Below are 25,366 nucleotides of genomic sequence, written 5' to 3' on the forward strand. Positions count from 1 at the left end.
ACATAGGGTGTTGCTCCTGCCTCAGTCATTCTCAGCTGGAGAGTTGAGGAGTAGAAGCATATTGAGAGAACTGACCAGTTTTCAGGTCAGAGAAATAGTTTGAGGCACTGGGAAAAACATACTTAACAGCTTGGTTCCCAGAATTATTAATAGTTACAGAGATCTGAGGTTGCCAACGAATCTCTTCTTGTAGTCTTATCATCTATCAGCTACCAGTCCTAGTTTTCAACCCTCTCAAGTCCTTCATCATTCTGTGAATGATGATGTAGTCTTCCACATCTTTGTATTTTGTCCATGTCATCCTTCCCCCCAGAATGCTTCTCCTTTTTCTTTCTTTTTTTTTTGCCTAGAAATGTTTATGCATACATACTCTGATTCCATTTATAAAAGGTTAAGAATAAGCAAAAGTGACCCATGGTAATAGAGATCAGAAAGTGGCTATCTGGTTGTGAGAAATTCACTAGAAAGGGGTATATGGGAACTTTCTGGGCCACGGACATTGTTCTGTATCCTGTTTTGGGTAGTGGTTATGGCTGCACAATTGTCAGACCTCAGTTGGGCACCTTAAAATCTGTGCCTTTTATATATTAATTATATCTCACTTCATAAATCCTCAGTTTTCAGGATTTAGGTTCTTCTTGTGTTTAAAGAAAGAGACCCCATCTGTTAGATATTTGATGAAATATTTGTGGATGAAATAATGTGATTTCTTGAAATCAAATGAGTGGGTTTAGAAGAGAAACAAGATTGGCAATGAATTGATTATTGCACCAGCAGGGTGATGTGTATATGGGAGTTTGTTGGAGTGTTCGCTTTCTTTAACTTCTGTTCGACATTACACATTTAAGAAATTTGGGTAGTCCTTTATTATGCCTTTGTGTTTCCTCAGTACTTTTGTTTGTGTCAGTTATGTTCCTTATCATGTTATTTTATAAGTAATTTAGAAAGTAAGTTATTTGAAACCAGAGACTTTTGTATTCCAGTACATTGCCTAACATAAAGGAACTAGTTAAACTTTGGATGAAATGAATATATGAATAATGATTGTAGCAGACGCACATGTCACCTAGGGGTGATGGCTCCTTTGTACCCTGCATTTTAATGCTCCTGGTAAGCGCATTAAGAAAGAGGTCCAGAAAATGGGTGAGTGGCAACGTGGGGATCCCCCAGGCTTTGCTTGCCATTGTGCGACTGCCCTTTCAGTGGCTGCTTGTAGAGTAACAAGTGGTACAGCTCAGGACTTTAGAGAGCCTGGTGATATGTAGATTCCATAAAGCTGAAACTATTTGGGAAGAAACTGTTGACAGAAATAAATGTTGCTGTCATCATTGCAAAGCAAGCAAAAAAACCCCCAAGGCTGATAGACATATAGTCAGGGCCGTGTGGATCTGTCCTCAGGCGCCAGTGTCCTCCCGCTGCCCGCCACTTGGCTCCCAACAGCCACGCTGCTGTGTTTCCCTTTCTCCACCCAGTGTTTCCTGGATGGTGTTCCTCCACCCCCACCGCCCCTTTTCCTTGCTCAGCTCTCACACTCCACTTCCCCTCTTCGCTTCTGCTCTCTCCTCTGCCCAAAATGCCTTTCTCATTCATTTTCAGGTGTTAGAGTTAATCTCACTCTTTAACTTTCTCCCACTCATTCAGAAACGAGGTTGGAGGGCTTATTTTGTGCTAGGCAGGTGTTGGAGTAAAGCAACTAAGAAGTCGTGGGCCCCTTAGGAGCTCATAAATTAATGGACCTGATTTGGAATTAAATTATATGGTTCACATTCTGCGGCAGCCATGTATTAGCAATGAGAATTTGATTTTTTAGTTTATATTTTTCCAAAACTTGAACACTCAAATAATTGGAGTAAGCTTATTACAAAAAACATCAAGCAGTTCCCTGAGGGGTCCTCCTGTGCCATTGCAAGGTCCCGAGGCCACCACTTTTAGTGGGTTCTTTTGATATATTTCTAAGTAACAAGCTGATGTTGCTAGTTGTTTTCCCCTCCCCGTCCATTTTAGGCGATATGTACTATGCAAAGTAAAAAGTTGGCGTTCTTTCATCCCTACATGCCCTTCCCTCCAAATACTTTCATTATTCTCACTTCTATTCTTCCAAAATAGCCATAAGTTTGGCAATCTGTCATTTATGTTAATATTAGTTTTTACATTATTATGTAAGAAAACATTGTTTTGCGAATCTTCTAAGTGGACTATGATGACTATTCCTTTCTTTTTTTTCTCCCCACTGGAATTAATCATTGTCTTTTTTTTGTTTTTTAGGTTTTTTAAATCTCAGTTTTCTGTGTGCTTTTGCACAATTTCAAACTCTCCCCCAAGTTGTTTAAATCCTTTTAAAAATACTTCTGAACATGTTCTGTTTTATCATCCTGAGGAGATCTCTGTCAGTCTTCAGACTTGATGAAATCTGAGTTGGTTGCTCTCTAGGACAGTTTACTGTCTTATCTTGGGATTTTCTAGCCATTCTTTTTGCTTCTCTTTCTTGTCAGATTTGTCGCCTCCTCTTTTCGCTCTGCTTTCTCCTTTTGGTGGAACTCGTCCTCCAGGAGCTTCCTGATGTACTGTAGGTCAGTTTTTGATAACTTGCAGGTCTGGAAGTATCTTTGTTTTACATTCACACATGTGGTAGTTTGCATGTAAAAGTCTGGATTGGAAATAGTATCATTGAGATATTGAAAGCATTGCTGTACTGTGTTTTAGCTTCATTGTTGAGTTTGGGAAATCCAAAGTCATTCTAATACCTTGTCCTTTGGCTGTGACCCATTTTCTCTCCCTAGAAATTTGTAAATTCTTTGCTTACAGTGTTACAAAATTGATGATATATCTTGGTGGATGCATTTTTTAATTTATTATGTTTGTTGTTTGGTGGTCTCATTTAATCTACAAACTCATATCCTTGTGTGGGGAGAATTTCAGTTGGTCTCATTTGATGGTTTCCTTTTCTGTCTTCCTTTACTACTAGTATTTGGATGTTAGTTCTCCTGAACTGATTTTCTGACTTTTTGTTTTCTTCCTTCTATTTTTCATTTCTTTGTCTTATCCTTCTACTTTCCAGCAAATTTTCTCAACTTTGTATTCAACCAAACTGTTGCATTTTTTTATATATCAGGCTTTTTAATTTCTAAGACCCTTCTTTTTGGTTTTGTTTTGTTTGGGATTTTGATGAAGTCCAGTTTATTAGTTTTTCCTTTGGGGGATTGTGTTTTTGGTGTAACTTCTAAGAACTCTGCCTGGCTCTCAGTCCTGAAGATTTTATTTATTTACTCTTTTCGTAAGTGTTTACATTTTGCATTTAAGTCTGTGAGCCATTTTGAGTTAACTTTAAGGCTTGAGACTTAGGGTGAAGTTTATTTTATTGTTTGTGGGTGTTCATTTGTTGAAAAGGTGATCTTTCCTTCTTTGAGTATTCTTGTAAAAAATCAGTTGAGCTTATTTGTGAGGGTTGATCTCCAGACATTTCTCTATTTTCTGTTCTATTCCATTAATCTCTGTGTCTGTTCATCCACCAGCACCATGCAGCCTTGATTACTATAGCTTTATAATAAATCTTGAAATCAGACTGATTCCTCCTACTTCTTTTTTTTCTGAAAATTATTTCTTAATTATTCTCATTCTTTTGTCTTTTCACATAAATTTTAGAATAATCTTATCTATATCTGCAGAATGTTCTGCTGTAATTTCATTAAACTGGTATATCAATTTGGGGAGAAATGACATCTTTTCTCTGTTTAGTATTCCAGTAAATGAATATGGCACCTCTCTCCATTTATTTACATCTTTGATTTCTTTCATCAACATTGTGTAGTTTTCAGCATACAGGCCTTGTATGTGTTCTGAGATTTATACCTTGGTTTTGGATTTTGTTTTGAGTGAGTATAAATGGTATGGGATAATTAATTCCAGTGCTCATATTTTTACTGCTAGGATGTAGAAAATCAGTTGATTTTTCTGTGTTTATTTTGTATCTTGTAACCTTGCTGACCTTGTTTACTGGTTCTATGAATTTTTTCTCCAATCTTTAGGATTTTCTATGTACGCCACCATGTCATTGACAAATAGAGGCAGTTTTATTTTTTCCTTTCTGATATGTTTCTCTTTAACTTCCTTTTCTAACCTTACTGCACATCTCCCTCATTTAATTATTTACTCAATCATTTATTTATATCAGTTTGTTCTTAGGCATATTAATTTTGTCCTTTTTTTCCCCCTTCAATCTGTTTGCTATCTTTGGTTCATACTGGGTAATTCCTGTTGTTTCATCTTTCAGTTCACTGATTCTTTGCTGTCTCCCTTCCATTCTGCTGATGGGCCCATCCATTGTGCTTTTTGCTTTGGTTATTGCATTTTTCAGTTCTAAAATTTCCATTTGGTGGTTCTTTAGGTTTTCTGGGTTTTTGATGACACTTCTTGTTTCTTTGCTGAGGCTTTCTGTTTGTTCATTTGTTTCAAGCATGTCCTTAATTGCTGGTCTAAGCACTTTTGTCATAACTGCTTAATATAACTGGATGATTCTGTCTTTTTGAAGTGAAAGTCACTCAGTCGTGTCCGACTCTTTGTGACCCCATGGACTATACAGTTCATGGAGTTCTCCAGGCCAGAGTACTGGAGTGGGTAGCCTTTCCCTTCTCCTGGGGATCTTCCCAACCCAGGAATCGAACCAGGGTCTCCTGCGTTGCAGTTGGATTCTTTACCAACTGAGCTATCAGAGAAGCCCAAATCTGTCTTCTTGGTCACCTTCATTTTGGCATCTATCGACTGCTGTCTTGTCAATAGATGTGGCTTGAGATCTTCCTAGTTCTTGGTATGACAGACAATATCAACACTTTCATATTGTGCTATGAGCTTCTGAATCGTCTGTCAACCTCTTGTTCTGCCTGGTTTCTTCTGCTCTGGCGGAGGATTGATGGGACTTGAAAAGAGCCCTCTTGTTACTACTAGGTGGAGGTAGAAGTTCAGGTTTCCTGTGGGGCCTCTGTTTTCACCCCAGAAAGTGCTTCTCATTATTACTGGATTGAGGTAAAAGTTCTAGTTTCCTGTTAGGCTTACACCGATCCTTCCCTGGCCGGGAAGTGGGAGTGCCTTGCTGCTATCCGCTCTATGGCTTCAGTGGATACCGTGGTGGTGGGAGTTGACCTTGTTACTACTTGGTGTTTGTGGAAGTCTTGACTCTCTGCTTGGCCTCCTCTCCTAGCACCTCAGAGCTGAAGGTCCTGACTCAGCCCTCTCCTGACACTGCCTACCCGGAAGGGAAGGTTGGAGGGATTTGTTGCAGACTAGTGAGGTTGGAAGTCTAGGCTCTCCATTTGGTCTTTACTGGCATGGCTGGGTCAGGGCTGTTGGTTTTTTCCATGGCTTTTGGCTGGCATAGAGCAGTTAGTTTCTATGAGTTCTGTCTTACTGGGTTGCCCCTTTTCTGGGTCTGTCTGGGGAGGGCAGACTTTTTAGGTCTGCACCCATTGGTGGTTTCAGTTTGCTGGCTTCTTCAATTTTCAGTCGGGGAAACATATGGCAAAAAGAAAACCCAGGCAGCTCACCACTGTGTTGTTCCTTGAGCCCCAAAGTTCCTATTCAGTCTGCTTTCTACTCAGCATTTCAGACTTTTGTTATTAAGTCAATTATTTTAAATTCAGTTTAATGTACAAAATAAGTGTACTTAGCAGGAGGAAATGAAAAAGTACATCTACTTCACCTTCCCAGAAGCAGAAGTCTTCTGTTTATGCCTTTTTAAAAATTAAACACTTGGACTTCCCTGATGGTACCGTGGATAGGAATCTACCTGCCAATGCGGGGGACAGAGGTTCCATCCCTGGTCTGGGAAGATTCCACATACTGTGGAGCAGCTAAGCCCGTGAGCCACAACCACTGAAGCCCGTGCACTCTAGAGCCTGGGGGCCACAACCACTGAAGCCAGTGCTCTCTAGAGCCCAGGGGCCACGACCACTGAAGCCCATGTGCTCTAGAGCCTGGGGGCCACAATCACTGAAGCCCGTGCTCTCTAGAGCCTGGGAGCCATGACCACTGAAGCCTGTGTGCTCTAGAGCCCAGGAGCCACGACCACTGAAGCCTGTGCTCTCTAGAGCCCAGGGGCCACAACCACTGAAGCCCATGCGCTCTAGAGCCTGGGGGCCACAACCACTGAAGCCTGTGCTCTCTAGAGCCCGGGAGCCATGACCACTGAAGCCTGTGTGCTCTAGAGCCCGGAGCCACGACCACTGAAGCCCATGCTCTCTAGAGCCCGGGGGCCACGACCACTGAAGCCCATGCGCTCTAGAGCCTGGGGGCCACAACCACTGAAGCCAGTGCTCTCTAGAGCCCGGGGGCCACGACCACTAAAGCCCGTGCACTCTAGAGCCCAGGAGCCATGACCACTGAAGCCTGTGTGCTCTAGAGCCCGGGAGCCACGACCACTGAAGCCCATGCGCTCTAGAGCCTGGGGATCACAACCACTGAAGGCCGTGCTCTCTAGAGCCTGGGAGCCATGACCACTGAAGCCTGTGTGCTCTAGAGCCCAGGGGCCATGGCCACTGAAGCCCATGCACTCTAGAGCCCGGGGGCCATGACCACTGAAGCCCATGCGCTCTAGAGCTCATGTTCCACAACTAGAGAAGCCACTGCAATGAGAAGCCCACACACTGCAGCTAGAGAAAGCTCACTTGCAACTACGAAGACCCAGTGCAGCCAAAAATAAATTACTTCATTCATTTCTAAAAATAAATACTTTACATCATTTAGTAAGGCTTTTGAAGGAAGCAGAGATAAATACACGTATTCAACTTTTGAAACAATTTGCTACTACTGTTAATCAAAAGTCCTGTGCAATATTTTTAACCGGAGAAGGCAATGGCATCCCGCTCCAGTACTCTTGCCTTGAAAATCCCATGGACGGAGGAGCCTGGTAGGCTGCAGTCCAGGGGGTCGCGAAGAGTCGGATAAGACTGAGCGACTTCACTTTCACTTTTCACTTTCAGGCATTGGAGAAGGAAATGGCAACCCACTCCAGTGTTCTTGCCTGGAGAATCCCAGGGACAGGGGAGCATGGTGGGCTGCCGTCTCTGGGGTCGCACAGAGTCGGACACAACTGAAGCGACTTAGCAGCAGCAGCAGCAGACTCCAACTTCTGTCCAATAGACGCTCAGCCCTACCTCTCTGAGTTATATGTGTATATAATACATATCATTTAAATTTGCTTGAGAAAACACTGGAAGGATGGAAGAGAAAGAGGAATGGCAGAAGGGAAGAAGGGAGAGAAAGGGGAGGGTTCCCTGAAGGAGATGGGGACTGGATTTGAAAATACTTGTCTGCTGTGTTTTGGTTTTTGAAGTTAATGTGTTACTCATTTTTTAATTAAATTTTAAGCTGTTTTATAGTCACTTAGATGAGTAAGAAAGGATCCAAAGAGCCTTCAGGTTGAGTAAGGACAAGCTATCACCATCATGTCCTCCTTTGGGAAGGTTTTTGGATAGGGAGCTCATGGGAGTGCCATAGATCCAGTGACTGTGGACTGTGTCATTTGAATAAAGGCATTCACCAGAGATCTGTGAGCAAGATGGAGAGTCTAGGCTGGATACTGAGTGTAATTGCTACTGTTTGTAATGGTCTCTGATCAGTGATGTGCTACTAGTTTGGAGGGAACGTTCTAAGAAAAAAGCACTGCAGCTTACCATTAACTTTGTTGTTTTACATTTAATAAATAGCTTCTACTCTAAAGAAGTAGAAGACATATCTATTAATTGTGTGCCAAGTATAAAGTTGGACAATATAATAACTGCATTGGATGATAGAACTAGGATCAAAATTATCCTTAAAATTGGAGCAATGGACTGATTATAATGAGATGAAATAGCAAGGTAAGGTCATATACTTGGGGTTTTTTTTGTTCTAATCAACCTTACAAGCACAGTTCTGGGAAGGTAGAGATTAAAAGCAGCACAAATAGAAAACAACTTAAAAGTTTTAGTGGTCAGTTAACTTGATATGATTGTATAGCATGATGTGGATGCCCCCCAAAAGGAATATAATTTTTAGTTACATTAATGGAATTAATAGAGAGTGACAGTGCTGGTCAGCTTTTCATGAGTCAGACCAGGCCTGCATATTTCATTCATTCCCTGGGGCCAGTCTTACAGAAAGGATATAGACAAAATGAAGTGTTTAAGTGTGGGAGCAGCCAAAATGGTGGTGTGACTAAAAACCATGTCAAAGGAAGTGGGTGTGTTTAACCTAGAGAAGAAAAAAACTTCTAATTTTTTTCTAAATAATAATATTTCAATAATAGTAAGTCTAAATAATATTTCAGTTGTTTGGAAAGTGAAAAAATAGATGCAGCTTGTTCTTTTTGTTCTGAAGAAGACAGTCTAGAATCAGATGGTGGAAGTTTTTAGCTGGCTGTAAAGAAGTGTTGGAGAAGACTCTTGAGAGTCCCTTGGACCGCAAGAAGATCCAACCAGTCCATCCTAAAGGAGATAAGTCCTGGGTGTTCATTGGAAGGACTGATGATGAAGCTGAAACTCCAATACTTTGGCCACCGCATACAAAGAGTTGACTCATTGGAAAAGACCCTGATGCTGGGAGGGATTTGGGGCAGGAGGAGAAAGGGATGACAGAGGATGAGATGGCTGGATGGCATCACCGACTCAATGGGCATGAGTTTGGGTAAACTCCGGGAGTTGGTGATGGACAGGGAGGCCTGGCGTGCTGCAATTCATGGGGTTGCAAAGAGTTGGACACAACTGAGCAAATGAACTGAACTGAACTGAAAGAAGATCAACAGCAATGGCTGTCTGCAGATGGGCTGAAGGCCCAAGAAAGTCACCTTAATCTAGGAAAATTTCTGGTCAAAAGGCTAGAGCAGGGATTCATGCATGGACTGCCTGACTGCTTTAGATCAGTGCTAGTCAAAAGATCTTATTTTCTTTTTCTTTACCCCCTTGTATATTTTATTTTTATTTTTTCCCATCTTGTCATACTACTTTTCTTTGTAAATTGAGATTCATCCTTTTAAATATAAATATAATTTAAGTATAACTTAGGGACTTTTTTACTTACAATATCATTCACCCATCACCATTTATCAAATTCCGAATTTTTTTTTCCCATCGCCCTGAAAGGAAACCCCACACCCGCTAGCAGTCACTCTCCATTCCACCTGCCCCCAGTCCTTGGCAGCCATTAATCTGCTTTCTGTTACTTATTCTGTGTATTTCTTATAAAAGGGCTCATACAATAAGATCTTGTGTCTGACATCTCTCACTTAGCTTAATGTTTTCAAAGTTTATCCATGTTGTAGTGTTTCAGTACTTTATTCCTTACCGTGACTGTGTGATGTTCCATTTTATGGGTATGCATGCATGCATGATCAGTCGCTCAGTCGTGTCTGACTCTTGGCAATCCCATGGGCTGTAACCCATCAGGCACCTCTATCCATGGGATTTTATCCCACAAGGATACTAGAGTGGGTTGTCATTTCCTCCTCCAGGGGATCTCTCCAGCCAAAGGGTTGAACCCATGTCTCCTGCATCTCCTGTATTGGTAGGCGGGTTCTTATCACTGAGCCACCTGGGAATCCTTTATATGGATATACCACATTTTGTTTATTCTGATGGACAGCTGGGTTTTTTTCACTCTTTGACTATTATGAATAATGCTGTTACCGACATCTGTGTACAAGCTTTTGTGAACATAATGTTTCATTTCTCTTGGATATATACTTAGGGGTAAAATTACAAGGCAAAATGGTAACTTTACTTTTTCAGAAAATGCCAAACTATTTTCCATAGAAGCAGCACTATTTACATTCCTACTGGAAATGTATGCAGGTTCCAACCTCCATATCCTTACTGACACTTTTTATTGTTTCTGTGTTTTATTACAGCCATTCTAGTTGTTATGAAGTGATAATCTTATAATTTTGCTTTGCATTTTCCTAGTAATTAATGGTGTTTAGCATCTTTCCTTGTTCTTATCATATGCTCTTTGATAAGAGTCATCTGTATAAAATGGATACTAGACCCTTAGCCAGACATCCTGGAATGTGAAGTCCAGTGGGCCTTAGAAAGCATCCCTATGAACAAAGCTAATGGAGGTGATGGAATTCCATTGGAGCTATTTCAAATCCTGAAAGATGATGCTGTGAAAGTGCTGCACTCAATATGCCAGCAAATGTGGAAAACTCAGCAGTGGCCACAGGACTGGAAAAGGTCAGTTTTCATTCCAATCCCAAAGAAAGGCAATGCCAAAGAATGCTCAAACTACCGCACAATTGCACTCATCTCACATGCTAGTAAAGTAATGCTCAAAATTCTCCAAGTCAGGCTTCAGCAATATGTGAACTGTGAACTTCTTGATGTTCAAGCTGGTTTTAGAAAAGGCAGAGGAACCAGAGATCAAATTGCCAACATCCGCTGGATCATGGAAAAGCAAGAGAGTTCCAGAAAAACATCTATTTCTGATTTATTGACTATGCCAAAGCCTTTGACTGTGTGGATCACAATAAACTGTGGAAAATTCTTCAAGAGATGGGAATACCAGACCGCCTGACCTGCCTCTTGAGAAACCTATATGCAGGTCAGGAAGCAACAGTTAGAACTGTTAGAACATGTTAGAACAGTTAGAACATGGAACAACAGACTGGTTCCAAATAGGAAAAGGAGTACGTCAAGGCTGTATATTGTCACCCTGCTTATTTAACTTCTATGCAGAGTACATCATGGGAATCACTGGGCTGGAAGAAGCACAAGCTGGAATCAAGATTTCTGGGAGAAATACCAATAACCTCAGATATGCAGATGACACCACCCTTATGGCAGAAAGTGAAGAGGAACTAAAAAGCCTCTTGATGAAAGTGAAAGAGGAGAGTGAAAAAGTTGGCTTAAAGCTCAACATTCAGAAGACTAAAATAATGGCACCTGGTCCCATCACTTCATGGGAAATAGATGGGGAAACAGTGGAAACAGTGTCAGACTTTATTTTTTTGGGGGCTCCAAAATCACTGTAGATGGTGATTGCAGCCATGAAATTAAAAGACACTTACTCCTTGGAAGGAAAGTTATGACCAACCTAGATAGCATATTAAAAAGCAGAGACATTACTTTGCCAACAAAGGTCCATCTAGTCAAGGCTATGGTTTTTCCAGTGGTCATGTATGAATGTGAGAGTTGGACTGTGAAGAAAGCTGAGCACCAGATAATTGATGCTTTTGAACTGTGGTGTTGGAGAAGACTCTTGAGAGTCCCTTGGACTGCAAGGAGATCCAACCAGTTCATTCTAAAGGAGATTAGCCCTGGGATTTCTTTGGAAGGAATGATGCTAAAGCTGAAACTCCAGTACTTTGGCCACCTCATGCGAAGAGCTGACTCATTGGAAAAGACTCTGATGCTGGGAGGGACTGGGGGCAGGAGGAGAAGGGGATGACAGAAGATGAGATGGCTGGATGGCATCACCGGCTCGATGGACATGAGTTTGAGTGAACTCCGGGAGTTGGTGATGGACAGGGAGGCCTGGCGTGCTGCAGTTCATGGGGTAGCAAAGAGTCGGACATGACTGAGTGACTGAATTGAACTGAACTGGCACCCTTATCAGATGAATGATTTGCAAGTTTTTATTCCATTCTTTGCACTGTCTTTTTACTTTCTTGATAGTATCCTTTGAAGCACAAAAGTTTTTAATTTTGATGAAATGAAGTTTATCTGTTTTTTCTTTGATTGCTTATGCTTTAGATGTCAAAATCTAAGAATCACTGACTAACCCAACATCATGAAGATTTGCACATGTATTTTCTTTGAGGAATTTTTTAGATTTGTGGTCCACTTTTGTTACTAAATTCAGGTTTGGCTGCTCGATGCTCAAAAGCAAATAATTGAGAAGCAAGTGTCAATAGAAAGGAAAGGTGTTTTAAGGACTTCCCTGGTGGTCCAGTGGCTAAGACTGTACACCCAGTGAAAGAGTCCCGGGTTTGATCCCTGGGATCAAACATGCCTAGATCCCCATGCCTCAACTAAAAGAGCCTGCATGCTGCAACTAAGACCCGGCACAGCCAAATAAATAAGTATTTTCAAAGAAGAAAAGCAAAGTGCTTTAATCAGAAAAGCTGACAGTCTCAGGAGAAGGTGGCCAGTCTGGGGAGAATATGTCCTGAGACCAACTCTGAAGGTTCTGGTCAACCATGACAGTTCATAAAGCAGGAGATGGAAGGTGGGGGAAGAAGGGAGAATCTCAGTGAATCATTAAGGCAGGAGGTTGGGTTCTGCATCTTTCTCCATTGTATGCAGGCTGCTGACTCTTCACATGTTATCTTGCCATGTGATCTGCGAGCAAGACTGCTAAGGGGGCTGTTGGGGATAGAGAGCTAGTCATTCTTTAACTACTTAATTCTTTTTTTTTTTTTTTTAATCTGGGAAAAGAATCAACAGGTTAATTAGTTTATTTCAAAGTTGGAGGGAAAGAGAAATGAGCAAACCGGAAAGAAGCAAAAGAGCTGCCCTCAGTTCCCTACGGTGCAACGTCATTCCATTTCTGTGGAATTAGGGGCAAACCCACTCCAGTGTTCTTGCCTGGAGAATCCAAGGGAGGGGGGAACCTGGTGGGTTGCTGTCTCTGGGGTCTCACAGAGTCGGACACGACCGAAGTGACTTAGCAGCAGCAGCAGCAGGGGCAAAGGTCCATCTTCTATAACTTCTTTGTAGAAGAAATTGACATAGGGAACCATATTCTCAGAGTGGAAGATATCAGCATTTCTTTGCTGACAGTTTTAGTTGCCTACTTATGTAGACAGGCAGAGCAAGCTACAATTACTTTAATGCCCAGAATGATTCAGATTGTTACAAGCAATGATGTTAATCCCATTCTCTTGAGGCCTGTTCTTGGAATTGTGCTAAACATAGATTCAGTGCTGCTCAAGATGGAGCAGCTTATGTCATGGACACAGTCTGGTTCATCATGCAGTTAGTTTTTTTTTCCTCTGGTTGCAGTTATAGTATTTATAAAACAACTCAGGAGTGTGCATCAGACACTGAGTCTGTGACTCTATTGTCCTAATCATTAACTGCTTGGTTTTATACTTGGGGGAACATGCCCTGCACGGTTCTCCTTAGTTCCATTTTGAGGAGTTGTGAGGTTTATGGTGTGAGGTAGGTATCCAACTTCATTCTTTTGCATATAGATGGTCAGTTGTCCCAGCACCAGTTTGTGAAAAACACTGTTCTCTTCCTCACTGAGTCTTGGCATCATTGTCAAAAATCAGTTGTCGATCAATGTATGCTTCACGAAGATCTTGTCCTAGAACATAAATCAATGAACTGCTTCCCTCATGGGTGGAGTCTCACTAGGAAAAGAAAGTCATCTTAGTGAGCAGATTGATTTATGTCCTGGAGCAAGCTTCTTATCTCCTTATGAACTTGTTTCTACTCAGAAAATGTTTTGGACCACATTTTGAGGAGTACTGCCCTAGATCTTTGGCACTTTAGGTGCCACTGACCAGAAACACCCTAGGCTCTATCCCAAAGCTACTGGATTAGGATCTGTTTTCAAACAGAAGCCCCCCAACCCTACCCCACCCCACCCCCCAGCCCCCAAGTAATTCACTTGCTCATTAAAGTCTGAGCAGCATGACTCTAGAATCAGACTCTAAGTGACTTTAAAGATCTGTTCTGTAAATACAGGATTAGTTAACGAGTAAGACTTGGAAAAGGGAGCATAAATGTAAGTGTAGGCAGGATTATATCTGGGACTCATGTGGTAGAAATCCACAAGGGCCTCAGATACGACAGCCTTCAGTAGAAACTCCAGCGCTAGTCTAGATCTCAAAGCGTTTCTTTTCACTATTGCACCGGATTTGATAGTTTTTGTTTGCTTGTGAATTATAGTTATAAAGGAAATTTAGAGTTTTAGAGAATAGGTACAGAGAAAATTTAGAGTTATAGAGAAGAGGAGTGGGAGAGGAATAGTAAGACAGAAGACTTTTACAAAGCAACTTTGGGAAAGAAGCTAACTTTGGTTCAAACTGTTTGTGAAATCACAGTGCAATGCTAGAAGTTGGCAGCAATAGTGCTGTGTCATAAAATAAGAAATCGTTGACTATTTGGGTAAATACACCTCTTTGGAAGCTTATTGTATGCAAATGCAAGCACTATCAGCATCAGGAATTTGCAGGAATTTGTCATGCTGATGTTCCAAGGAAGAGTGGTCTGAGCAAAAGATACATAAGGGAGTTAGTTACATACCATACTCACTTGACTATTTTGAGGTGAGTGACATATTGATATGCTACTTAGAATGCTGTCTTCTTTGTTTTCTTGAACATAAAAATGAAGGTTTTTATAGATGTACTTAGGAATTGAGGCCTCTGTTCTCTTGTAAGGCTTTAAGATTCTTAGTAGGAATTTCCTGCTGCAGAAAATTTGAAGCTCGGGATAGAATGCTGTTCTGCGTTACAAGCACCATTAATTCAGTTCAGTCACTCAGTCGTGTCCCACTTTTTGTGTCCTCATGGACTGCAGCACGTCAGGCTTCCCTATCCATCACCAGCTCCCGGAGCTTGCTCACACTCATGTCCATCGAGTCGGTGATGCCATCCAGCCATCTTTTCCTCTGTTGTCCCCTTCTCCTCCTGCCTTCAATCTTTCCCAGTATCAGGGTCTTTTCAAATGAGTCAGTTCTTCGCATCAGGTGGCCAAAGTTTTGGAGTTTCAGCTTCAGCATCAGCCCTTCCAATGAATGACCATTAATTAGGACCACAGATAAAGTTTCTGATCCTCTGTAGGATCCGGTAGAAGGCCTTATTTTCCAATGGTAGTGTTTGTGTGTGTTTATGAAAAAAGTTTGTCATCACTTCAAGCATTTAACTATGAAAGTTACTAAGTTAACTACAAATACTTTAAATATCTATTTGTTGCAGGAAGGGGGACCCCTTCCAGGGGCTGAAACTGGGCTCGTGTCTAACACTCGGAAATGAATTGTCCGAGGAGACACATGTACTGACAAAGCAAGAGATTTTATTAGGAAAGGACACCCGGGTGGAGAGCAGTAGGGTAAGGGAACCCAGGAGAACTGCTCTGCCACGTGGCTCGCAGTCTCGGGTTTTATGGTGATGGATTGGTTTCCGGGTTGTCTTTGGCCAGTTATTCTAATTCAGAGTCTTTCCTGGTGGCGCACGCATCACCCAGCCAAGATGGATGCTAGCGAGAGGGATTCTGGGAAGTGGACGGACATGTGGTGTCTCCTTTTGACCTTTCCCGAACTCTTCCACTTGGTGGTGGCTTATTAGTTCCGTATTCTTTACCAGGATCTCCTGTCATAAAACAACTCATGTGAATGGTTACTAAAGGGCCTGGCCAGGGTGGGCGGTTTCAGTCAGTGTGCTTCCCCTAACATATTCAATAAAGTAGGTCTTCTAATAATGTTTATCAGTGTGGTTTAATGTTAATTTAAAGTTTAGGGACTTCCCTGGTGGTCCAGTGGTTACGAATCTGCCTTCCAATGCAGGGGACACAGGTTTGATTGTTGGTCGGGGAACTAAGATCCCACATACCATGGAGCAGCTGAGCCCATGCACTGCGACTGCTGAGCCTGCTTGCCACAACTAGAGTGTCTTTGTGTGGCCGTGAAAGATGGGACACATAACACAACAAAGATCAGAGTGCAACAACTAAGACCCGATGCAGCCAAATAAATAAATAAAAATAGTTTAGAATGACAATACAGTGTCGTTAGACTTATCACCGCTTCCATGATTTAATGTAATATATAAGCTGATCAGAGTTTAGCCGAACATTCACCACTCCCTGAAAATCAGATTTTGACTTAGCAAGTAGACTTTTATCTCAATACTCCAAATAATAGTTGTAACCAAGGACATCAGAGCATCTTCCTATACCTTGCCTTTTCCTGAGTAAACAGGTAGTAACTGAGGTGCCTCCCCTGTGGGTTCCAGCCCAGATCTCTCCTGTAAGTGTGGGGCTGGTCTTTTAACTCAAGCCAGGGAAAGCTTGGATATCCTCTCACCTGTTGCTGTTGAGAAGTGCTGTCACTTGGACCCTAAATGTGAGCCTATCTCAACTTGTAGTAAGATTTCCTCTTGACCTTTTTCTACATTTCCCAGCCAATCAAACAGATCTTCTCTATCACATACAAACCAGTGACATTTTACTCTAAAATCTGAGATGTTCCTGGACTCCAAGCCATTAAAAGTAAAATGCCATCGTCTCCCTCCAAAGAGATGGTCTTTTCTACTTGAACGTATCTCTAGATCTTTGCAGAAGACATGGTGAACGGGAATTTGGCCTTGGACCAATCATCCAGCGTCGTGGCATACTGTTCTGAGATGCCATCTACAGATACTGATTATCCAGTGTGTGTCCTCTAATAGCTCTTGACCTCCTCTTGGCTCTATCAGTTGCTTTTTATTTTCCTTCCAGATTCTTAATTATTCCTCTTGGGGTGAGAGAAACTCAGAGGCGACTTTGCTAATTTTTATTTTCCCAAACAGTTAAATACAGAAACATTAGTCTTTCATTCCTTTCTGTGAACATTTGGAGAACAGGATCTTCTGCTCCATTTTAGTTTCAAAGAAATTCTGTCTACATGTTCCTACTTCTAGCACTGTGTAAATGGAAACAAGTTCTAGAAGAGTTGATAAGACTGAGAAGCAGGGAGAAGCACAGTCCTCTAAAACATGAGCCCTGAAATCACTTTCTGTTTAGAGAAACTTCAGTTTTAGCGGCTGCTTTTCTGTCTCATCATCTCCCTTGTCAATTATCCAGAGCAGTTGCTCGAATCCTTTTATTTCTCTCATCAGGCTTCTTTCTCATTCCCTAACGCTTGGAAGATAATCTTGCATTCTACCCCAAAACGGAACAATGGATCTGAACTCCCTCAAATTCCCTTTTTCCCTCAGCCTTAAACCAATATGCATATCCATCCTTATTTCCTTCCTGTTTGCCAGGAAAGAAATGCCTTTGAAAGACCAGTTCCTTTAACAGTGTTCCTAATCCTGACCCTTTCTACTCAGAGGACCTTGTTGCATCAGTTATCCCCATCCTCTTCTGTATCTTAAAGCTTGTCTCTCCTGGCTCCTGCCACTCTCCAGTGCTCAGTCCTCTCCCACCCTTTCCTTTCCCTCAGTGCTGCTCCTTTTCGGCTCAAAATGTTCGGTAAGAGTCATCCTTAGTCACTGGTTCTACGTACGCCACTCCTGTTCTTTGCAAGTCCAGCTCCATTGTTCTTTCATTTTATTCCTTCTCCGAAACTGTTCTTGTCTAGATCTCCAGTGATTTCCCCATTGCCAGTAGAAGCGGACCCATTTCTACCTTTGCTCTACCTTTCTGAGGCAGTAGTCATTCTTACTCCTTCACTCCAAGGAAAGTGCTAAGAAATTTTCATTTGTATGCTCAGAGTTCAGGTGTGTTAGTTTGATACTGTGAAGCCTCCTCTTGTTTTGGTATGTACTTTCCCGTTAAAAGAGACTTTATCACTTGGAACAGCTGAGGTCTCCAGTCAGTGTGGTGGGGGTTACTATTCTCATGGTTCTAATTGCCAAATTTGTGGTAACTCTTACAGAACCACATGTTTCTCGCCTCCTCCCTCCCATGTATATTTATTAAACAGAAGTAAAACAATTTATTAAAACTAGTTTAAAAATAGGGCCTTACTTTGTATTTGTGCATAAATTCTATTACCCAGCTTGCTCAGTTTTTGCTCACTGACCTTGGATTTTGAACATCATTTTCAGGAAGGTTTGCCTCTATGGATATTGAAGTAACCATACCAAGGGATGAGGCAACTTCCAGTGCCTGAATGGGTCCTGAAACATGAGAAGTGCTCAATATGTACTCGTTGAAACATTAATTCCACGAGCAGCCCTGAGATATGCTGTTCTAACCAGAGAGCTGGAAACAACCCATCTTCTATCCCAGTTGGTTGGCTTGAAAGGCTTAATTGTGAGCAAAATGCTTGCCATTGTAGTCCCTCCAAAACTTTAAAAAGCAGTTATTCTTTTCGTATATTTCCTAAAGAGAGAAAAACAGTATGAATAGTTTGAAAGTCAAATTGAATTCACTTGTTGTTCTTACAACCGGGGAAAAAAATGATCAGTTTCATTTTTCTGAATTAAAAATTCACATATTTAAATAGTTTGTACTGTGCTCTCCTCTAAGCCCCTCTGCAGTGTTTCTAGAGATGAGAGTCTTCGCTTCTGGCTTATAGGGAAGACTGATGCCCTGAGCAAGTAGGCAGCCTGTGACCATTTGGTTTTAGAATCTAGTTCAAGAGAATGTTGAGCTCCAAAATCACTGCAGATGGTGACTGCAGCCATGAAATCAAAAGACGCTTACTCCTTGGAAGGAAAGTTATGACCAACCTAGACAGCATATTAAAAGCAGAGGCATTACTTTGCCAACGAAGGTCCATCTAATCAAGGCTGTTGTTTTTCCAGTAGTCATGTATGGATGTGAGAGTTGGACCATAAAGAAAGCTGAGCACTGAAGAATTGATGCTTTTGAACTGTGGTTTTGGAGGAAACTCTTGAGAGTTCCTTGGACTGCAAGGAGATCCAACTAGTCCATCCTAAAGGAAATCAGTCCTGAATATTCATTGGAAGGACTGATGCTGAAGCTGAAACTCCAATACTTTGGCTATGTGATGTGAAGAACTGACTCATTGGAAAAGACCCTGATGCTGGGAAAGATTGAAGGCAGGAGGAGAAGAAGATGACAGAAGATGAGACGGCTGAATGGGATCACCAACTCAATGGACATGAGTTTGAGTAAACTCTGGGAGTTGGTGATGGACAGGGAGGCCTGGCATGCTGAGGTCCCTGGGGTCTCAAAGAGTCAGACAAGACTGAGCAACTGAACTGAACTCAGGAGAGCATTATGGTTTAGTTGGATTGTAGAATTGCTATTGAAGATATGGCCATGACTCTCAGAGACCAGTGGAAATGTTCTCTTGACCCTGTTTCTTAGTCTGACCTCTGCTCACTGTCAATGTTGGTCTGTGTATTTAAGTTGTCTGTGCTAATGGAAAAACCTGGCTCGTTCTGTCTCTATTGGTGTCTGTAACGAATCATTTATTTCTCAACTCTTTACAGAGGGACCTGTCGGGGCATAAGAACATCGTGGGTTACATTGACTCCAGTATCAATAGTGTGAGTAGCGGTGATGTGTGGGAAGTTCTCATCCTGATGGACTTCTGCAGGGGTAAGTACATGAGCCAGATTGTACGCTTTCATTTCTCTAGGACTTTGATTGTCAAGGGGGTGGGGTCATTGCAGTTAACAGGAACTGTACTCTAATGTATGTTGTTCTGGTTTTAAGGATGGGAAGACAAAGAGGCTGAGAGAGACAGAGCCTCCTGTGACTTCTTGGTTAGTCTTACAATGTCAAAGATCAGTGGCACAAATACTGGTGGATAATACAGAACTCTAATTTTGTTAGGTTTTGGGAGGTTTGGTGCTTGTACGTGAATGTGGATGTATGAGGATGAGAATGAATGTGTTCTTTGTGATGCTTTAAAGCAAATGATGAAGGCACATAATAAAGACCCGACTCCAGATGGACTAAAGAAACAATTCAGCTTCCCTCACTCGTGTGTTCTCTTCTCCACCCACACCACCATCCTTGCATTGGGAGGGAAAGAATCCTTTTTGTCTAATGGAAATGACCCTCCTCTTCTTGCTCCAGTTTGGATTGCCAATAAGGCTCCATTCAAATCATGCTGCTGTTAACAGTAGTTAAGTAGTTGAAAGCTTAGCATTTTGAGCAGTATTTATCTTGGGAAACCCAGGCTGGAGCATGAATGTATTCAGAGTTGACTGTATTTCATACAGCTGTTGTTTGGAGGTTCAGCTTTTTGGGTCTTAGCAGCTGCCACTTACATTCTTGGGTCGCTTTTTCACTGTTTGGTGCCCAGTTTTGTAATCACCCTTGGTTCCACTAACATTGTCCTTGCCTTTCAAGACACTGTCCATAAATTAAATATGTTGCTAATCCTAAAAACATGATGTTAACCAATAATTCCAGCCTTTACTGTAACAGCTGTTAGCCTGACTTTATAAAATAGTACCGCATTGTTTCCTCCTGGCCATTCCTTTTTGGACAGTTAAATGTTCACAGATGAGGTAGTAGGAGAATCCAGGGAGCTGGGTAATTTTCTAAGCGAGGTCATCAGTCTTTCAGTCCTAGGCGTTAAGTGTTGATGTAGCATTTCTGCAGGCCAGGCAGCAGGCAGTAAAGCCAGAGAGACCAAGCTGTTCCTAAAGTACAGGCTATCAAACTGTCTTCTTCCTCCTCCTGGGGTCTATTGTGCAATCTGATTCTTACTAAAAGGTACAGCAAGTTGAACCTGTGGCCCCATCTGATGCACAACAGGGACAGTATAACCAGGCAACCAGAGCCAGGACCATGTTGTCAGTTCTGCTGCTAATCTTGAAGACAGAATGAGGGCAGCTCACATCTGAACTGCTTTATAAAATGAAGAAACTGTTTTGAAGCAGTAGAAAACAGGTCGCAGGCTGGGAATCAAGATACTGGGGTTTAATCCTGGCTCAGCCAGTAATTAGCCGAATCCAGATTGCTCCTCTGTGGACAGCCATTCATTCTCTTGAATAAGTGAAGGGGCTGAATGTTTATTACCTTTCCTCTGCTCTGCACCCCTTTCAGGAGGCCAAGTGGTCAACCTAATGAACCAGCGCCTGCAAACAGGTTTTACAGAAAATGAAGTACTCCAGATATTTTGTGACACCTGTGAAGCTGTCGCCCGCCTGCATCAGTGCAAAACTCCTATTATCCACCGTGACCTGAAGGTAACAGATCACCCTGAAGCTTTCTTACAGAGTATTTTCTACCTGCTCCAGGAGTGGGGTAAATGTTATGAGGGTATGGGAAAAGCGTCAGGCTTGGTACCAAATTATGAGTTGACATTCTGCTTGGGGAGAGAAAGCACAGAGAAAAAAATAGCAGAACAGTACAGTATAATAGAGCTTCCCAAGTGGTACTTGTGGTAAAGAACCTGCCTGCCAATGCAGGAGACATAAGAGATGCAAGTTGGGTCCCTGGGTGGAGGGATGATCCCTGGAGGAGGACATGGCAACCCACTTCAGTACTCTTGCCTAGAGAATCCCATGGACAGAGGAGCCTGAGGGGCTACGGTCCATAGGGTGACAAAGAGTCAGACCCAAGTGAAGCAGCTTAGCATGCATGCTCATACAGTTCAATATAGTATCAATTTTATTATTAAGTAGCTTTCAGAAGTTCTTTATAATTGCCAAATGCCTGAACACATCTTTGTTATTTTTCCTAATAAACTCCAAAATTCACTGTTTTAGAGTCATGAAGAGTAGTAATATGCTAATTTAAAGTTTGTAAACAGCAGTGCCTAGTCTTTAAAGTCTATTTTATATTTTGTAAAATCCATTAATTGATAATTTAAAAATTTTGTCCTGCTAAGAAAAGACTCTGATGCTGGGAGGGATTGGGGGCAGGAGGAGAAGGGGACGCCAGAGGATGAGATGGCTGGATGGCATCACCAACTCGATGCACGTGAGTTTGGGTGAACTCCAGGAGTTGGTGATGGACAGGGAGGCCTGGCGTGCTGCAATTCATGGGGTCGCAAAGAGTCGGACATGACTGAGTGACTGAACTGAATTACTGTTCCCTTGCACTGGACCTTTCAGACTGTATCACTTGATGACGTTTGTTGAATGGAATTGGCACCTGGTCAGGGTTCACTAGCATCTTTGGAGCACTGACTGTGTGCCGTGTACTCTGACACTGCATGCACACTGTCTCTTGGGTGAGAGACTGTCTTGTTAACATTTTATGGTCAGTGAAACTTAGGAGCAGAGAGGTTATGTGACTTAACTAAGGTCGTATAACTGGGAAGGAGGAGTACCAGAATTTGAATCCAGCTCTTCTGATTCTAAATTGCAATTTCTTTTGATTATACTTATGTTTCCTGAAACATGCTTCATGGCTAACATTGACATCATCATCCCCTCCCATGCTTGTTAAATGCGGGCTGCTGGGTCCCCACTGAATCTTCCGGGCCACAGTGTTTGTGATGGTACCAGGGAAGCCTGGGAGTTTTTATCTTAGGCACCCCAGTTGGTTTTTGTATATTTCAAAGTTTGAGGATCACAATAGCATACTAGCTTTTCTGTTATGAGGATGGTTTTTAGTTTAATTAAGGTATAATTCACATACCATAAAATTTACTCCTTTAGAATGTACATGTTGGTGGGTTTTAGTATATTTACAAGGGTGTGCAACCATTACCGTTGTCTAATTCCAGAAAATTTCATCTCCCCTCACCACCACCCACAAAAGCTTCATCAAAAGTTTCATCACCACCACCCCCAAAAGCCTGTACCCATTAGGGGTCACTTCTTATTCTTCCCTTAGCCCTGCCAACCACCAGTCTACTTTCTGTTGCTTATTCCAGACATTTCACCTAAATGGGCTTGTATGGTATGTGACCTCTTTCACAAGCAGTGTTTTCCAGGTTCATGTATGTTGTAGCATATGTCAGTACTGCATTCTTCTTGTGACAACATCCCATTGTGCGGACATATCACATTTTGTTAATTCCTCAGTTAGTGGACATCTGAGTTGTTTCTGCTATAGCTATTGTGACTCAGGCTGTTGTGAACATTCATGTACTAGGTTTCACGTGAGCGCATAGTTTCAGTTCTCTTGGGTACACACCTTGGAGAGGAATTGCTGGGTCATATGGATACTCTCAGAGAAGGCAATGGCACCCCACTCCAGTACTCTTGCCCGAAAAGTCCCATGGATGGAGGAGCCTGGAAGGCTGCAGTCCATGGGGTTGCTGAGGGTCGGACACGACTGAGCGACTTCACTTTCACTTTTCACTTTCATGCATTGGAGAAGGAAATGGCAACCCACTCCAGTGTTCTTGTCTGGAGAATCCCAGGGACGGGGAAGCCTGGTGGGCTTCCGTCTATGGGGTCAAGTAGAGTCGGACACGACTGAAGTGACTTAGCAGTAGCAGTGGATACTCTAACTTTTTGAGGAACTGCCAGCCTATTTTCCAAAGGAACTGCACTATTTTACATCCTGCCAGCAACTTACAAGGTTCCAGTTTCTTCACACTAGCTCATGATTTTGCCCTATTTTATTTTTCTGTCCTATTGAGTGCAAAGTCTCCAAATGCCTAAGACAGCCTTCTCCGGTGCACCTCAGCTCACAGTCAGCCCCTTTTCTGACAGAACAAGTATACATCTGTGAATATTGTGAGCCTCACATCATACAAAACATAATTCTGTGAGGACAGTGCAGATACAACATGGTGCCTTCGCTCATAATGTAAAAGTATTGGTGAGAGCATATAAGTGAAATATTTGGAACTGAAACTTAAAGAAGTGAAATACAAAGTCTCTTAGTATGTGGTCAGATAATGAGATCTGGCAGTGGTGATTGGGATATTCTGGAAATGTTGAATTTTGAAAGACTGGTGGGATATGGGTGGTCACAGAGAGGCTGAAGAGTATTTCAGGCAGAGAGCAGGGCCTAAGGACTGCCGAGGGGAGGGAACAAGAAGGTGTTTGAAGATGAGGAGGTGGGTAAGGGCCTGGTACCTGGCTGGTTACAAAGCAGGCCAGAGTGACTGTAGGCCACTTCTCTAAGAATGTAATGACACTCCTTTTTTTTTAAATACACTTGATTTACAGTGTTGTGTTAGTTTCAGGTGATGACACTTTTTTCCTAGTTGTTTTAACATTGAGTGAAATTCTTGGGCCTGTTAGTGTATATTTCAAAATAAGCAATGGTACCAATATTTTCAGAGAAGGCAATGGCACCCCACTCCAGTACTCTTGCCTGGAAAATCCCATGGACGGAGAAGCCTCGTAGGCTGCAGTCCATGGGGTTGCTAAGAGTCGGACATGACTGAGCGACTTCACTTTCAGTTTTCACTTTCATGCATTGGAGAAGGAAATGGCAACCCACTCCAGTATTCTTGCCTGGAGAATCCCAGGGATGGGGGAGCCTAGTGGGCAGCCGTCTATGGGGTCACACAGAGTCGGACATGACTGAAGCGACTTAGCAGTAGCAGGGGTACCAACATTTTAGGACCTGATCTTTGTCCCTGCCACTTATCTTGAAGAACAGTTTATGAGGGGCCAAGAAAAGGGTTGGAGAAGTATGGCCTGGCTGTATCAACACTACTTCTGTGACCTGTATGAGCTTGGGTCCCTCCAGAGTCCCATTCCACCCCTCCATGTCAGATGGGGTTCGATTTCATATGAGAACTCTGGTTCTGTAGCCATGTAACTGGTACCAACTGAGTTGTAAGCTCTGTGAGTAATAAGCATCCTTCATATTTCCAGATGCACAGGACGTGTTTCCATCTCCGACTTGTTCTCCTCCTGTTTCCATCCCCGTCTTGCTCTCCTCCCTGTAGTCTTTGACTCCTTTGTGACTTTTCCCTGACCTCGTGTTCTCCTAGACCCTCAGGCTCCTGGGTTGTTCCTCCCATCACTTGGCCTCAGAGCCTCAGCTTCCTTGTCTGTGCAGCAGAGACAACAGCACCAGCCTTGTTAGGGCCTGGGTGGGGCTAAAGGAGAACATGCGCATCAGTGCTCAGGCACATCCTTGGCTCAGAAAATTCTGAGCAGACACCCAGGGAGGTGAGAGCAAGGAAGAGGCCAAGGGGGCTACAGAGCCTTGTTTTAGAGAGTGCTACTCGTACGTTTTAAACAAAGTCTTCCTTCATTGTCACTTTTCCAACATTTATTGGACTAAACAAGGCCTAAATGATCATCACTCCACACCCATAAATAGCACCTGCCCAATTTCTGTGTGGCCAGCATACTAGTGCCCCGTGGTGCTGCTCTGAGGTGGCGGAGAAGGTTGCCCATGACGGGAACCTGAGGCAGAGTTCAGCATCTTACCTGGGGACACAGTAGGTGGTTGGTCTCAAGCAGCCAGAGCCCAGACTCTTTCCTGACTGCTCTGAGCAGCCTGTGAGATGTCTGAGCAGAGGACCTGGGAGCACACTGGGCTCTGAGGGTGAGGCCGGGCCATGAGTGAGTGGCTGCTTCACTGTCTTCCCAGCCTGCCTTAGGCCCTGGCCCTTGCCCCTCCGTCACCCGTCACTCCAGTCTAGGAGCACAGTAATTGTGTTCAGTCAGTACTGAAGACTACCGGGTATGCCACTGGTTTGCCACTTGTGGTTCGGGAGACTTTGTTTCCTCTTCTCCTTGACCTTGGAAACAAAACGTACACAGGGGCCCCTGTGATTGGTCTAGAGGAGTCCTGTTGCTGTTGATTTTAGTCATTGACTCCTACCTGTCTTTTTGTGTTTTTTTTTTAATGCTTTCCCAAACTCCCCAAATCTAGGTGCCATCTGGACGCTT

General features: G+C 42.7%; 1 protein-coding gene across 15 annotated transcripts in view; it reads left to right on the forward strand.

Annotated features, from left to right (window-relative positions):
* Nucleotides 1-25,366, forward strand: part of AAK1 (AP2 associated kinase 1) — a 170,141-nt gene that overhangs the window by 73,673 nt on the left and 71,102 nt on the right. For all 15 annotated transcript variants that reach the window (XM_070379341.1, XM_070379342.1, XM_070379329.1 and 12 more), the window contains exons 4-5: nucleotides 19,082-19,190; nucleotides 20,652-20,794. In XM_070379341.1, coding sequence (XP_070235442.1) covers nucleotides 19,082-19,190; nucleotides 20,652-20,794 — 252 coding nt within the window. The remainder of the gene's footprint in view (nucleotides 1-19,081; nucleotides 19,191-20,651; nucleotides 20,795-25,366) is intronic.

The sequence above is a fragment of the Bos mutus genome, chromosome 11 (genome assembly GCF_027580195.1).
Source record: "Bos mutus isolate GX-2022 chromosome 11, NWIPB_WYAK_1.1, whole genome shotgun sequence".
In the NCBI taxonomy this organism is placed as follows: Eukaryota; Metazoa; Chordata; class Mammalia; order Artiodactyla; family Bovidae; genus Bos; species Bos mutus.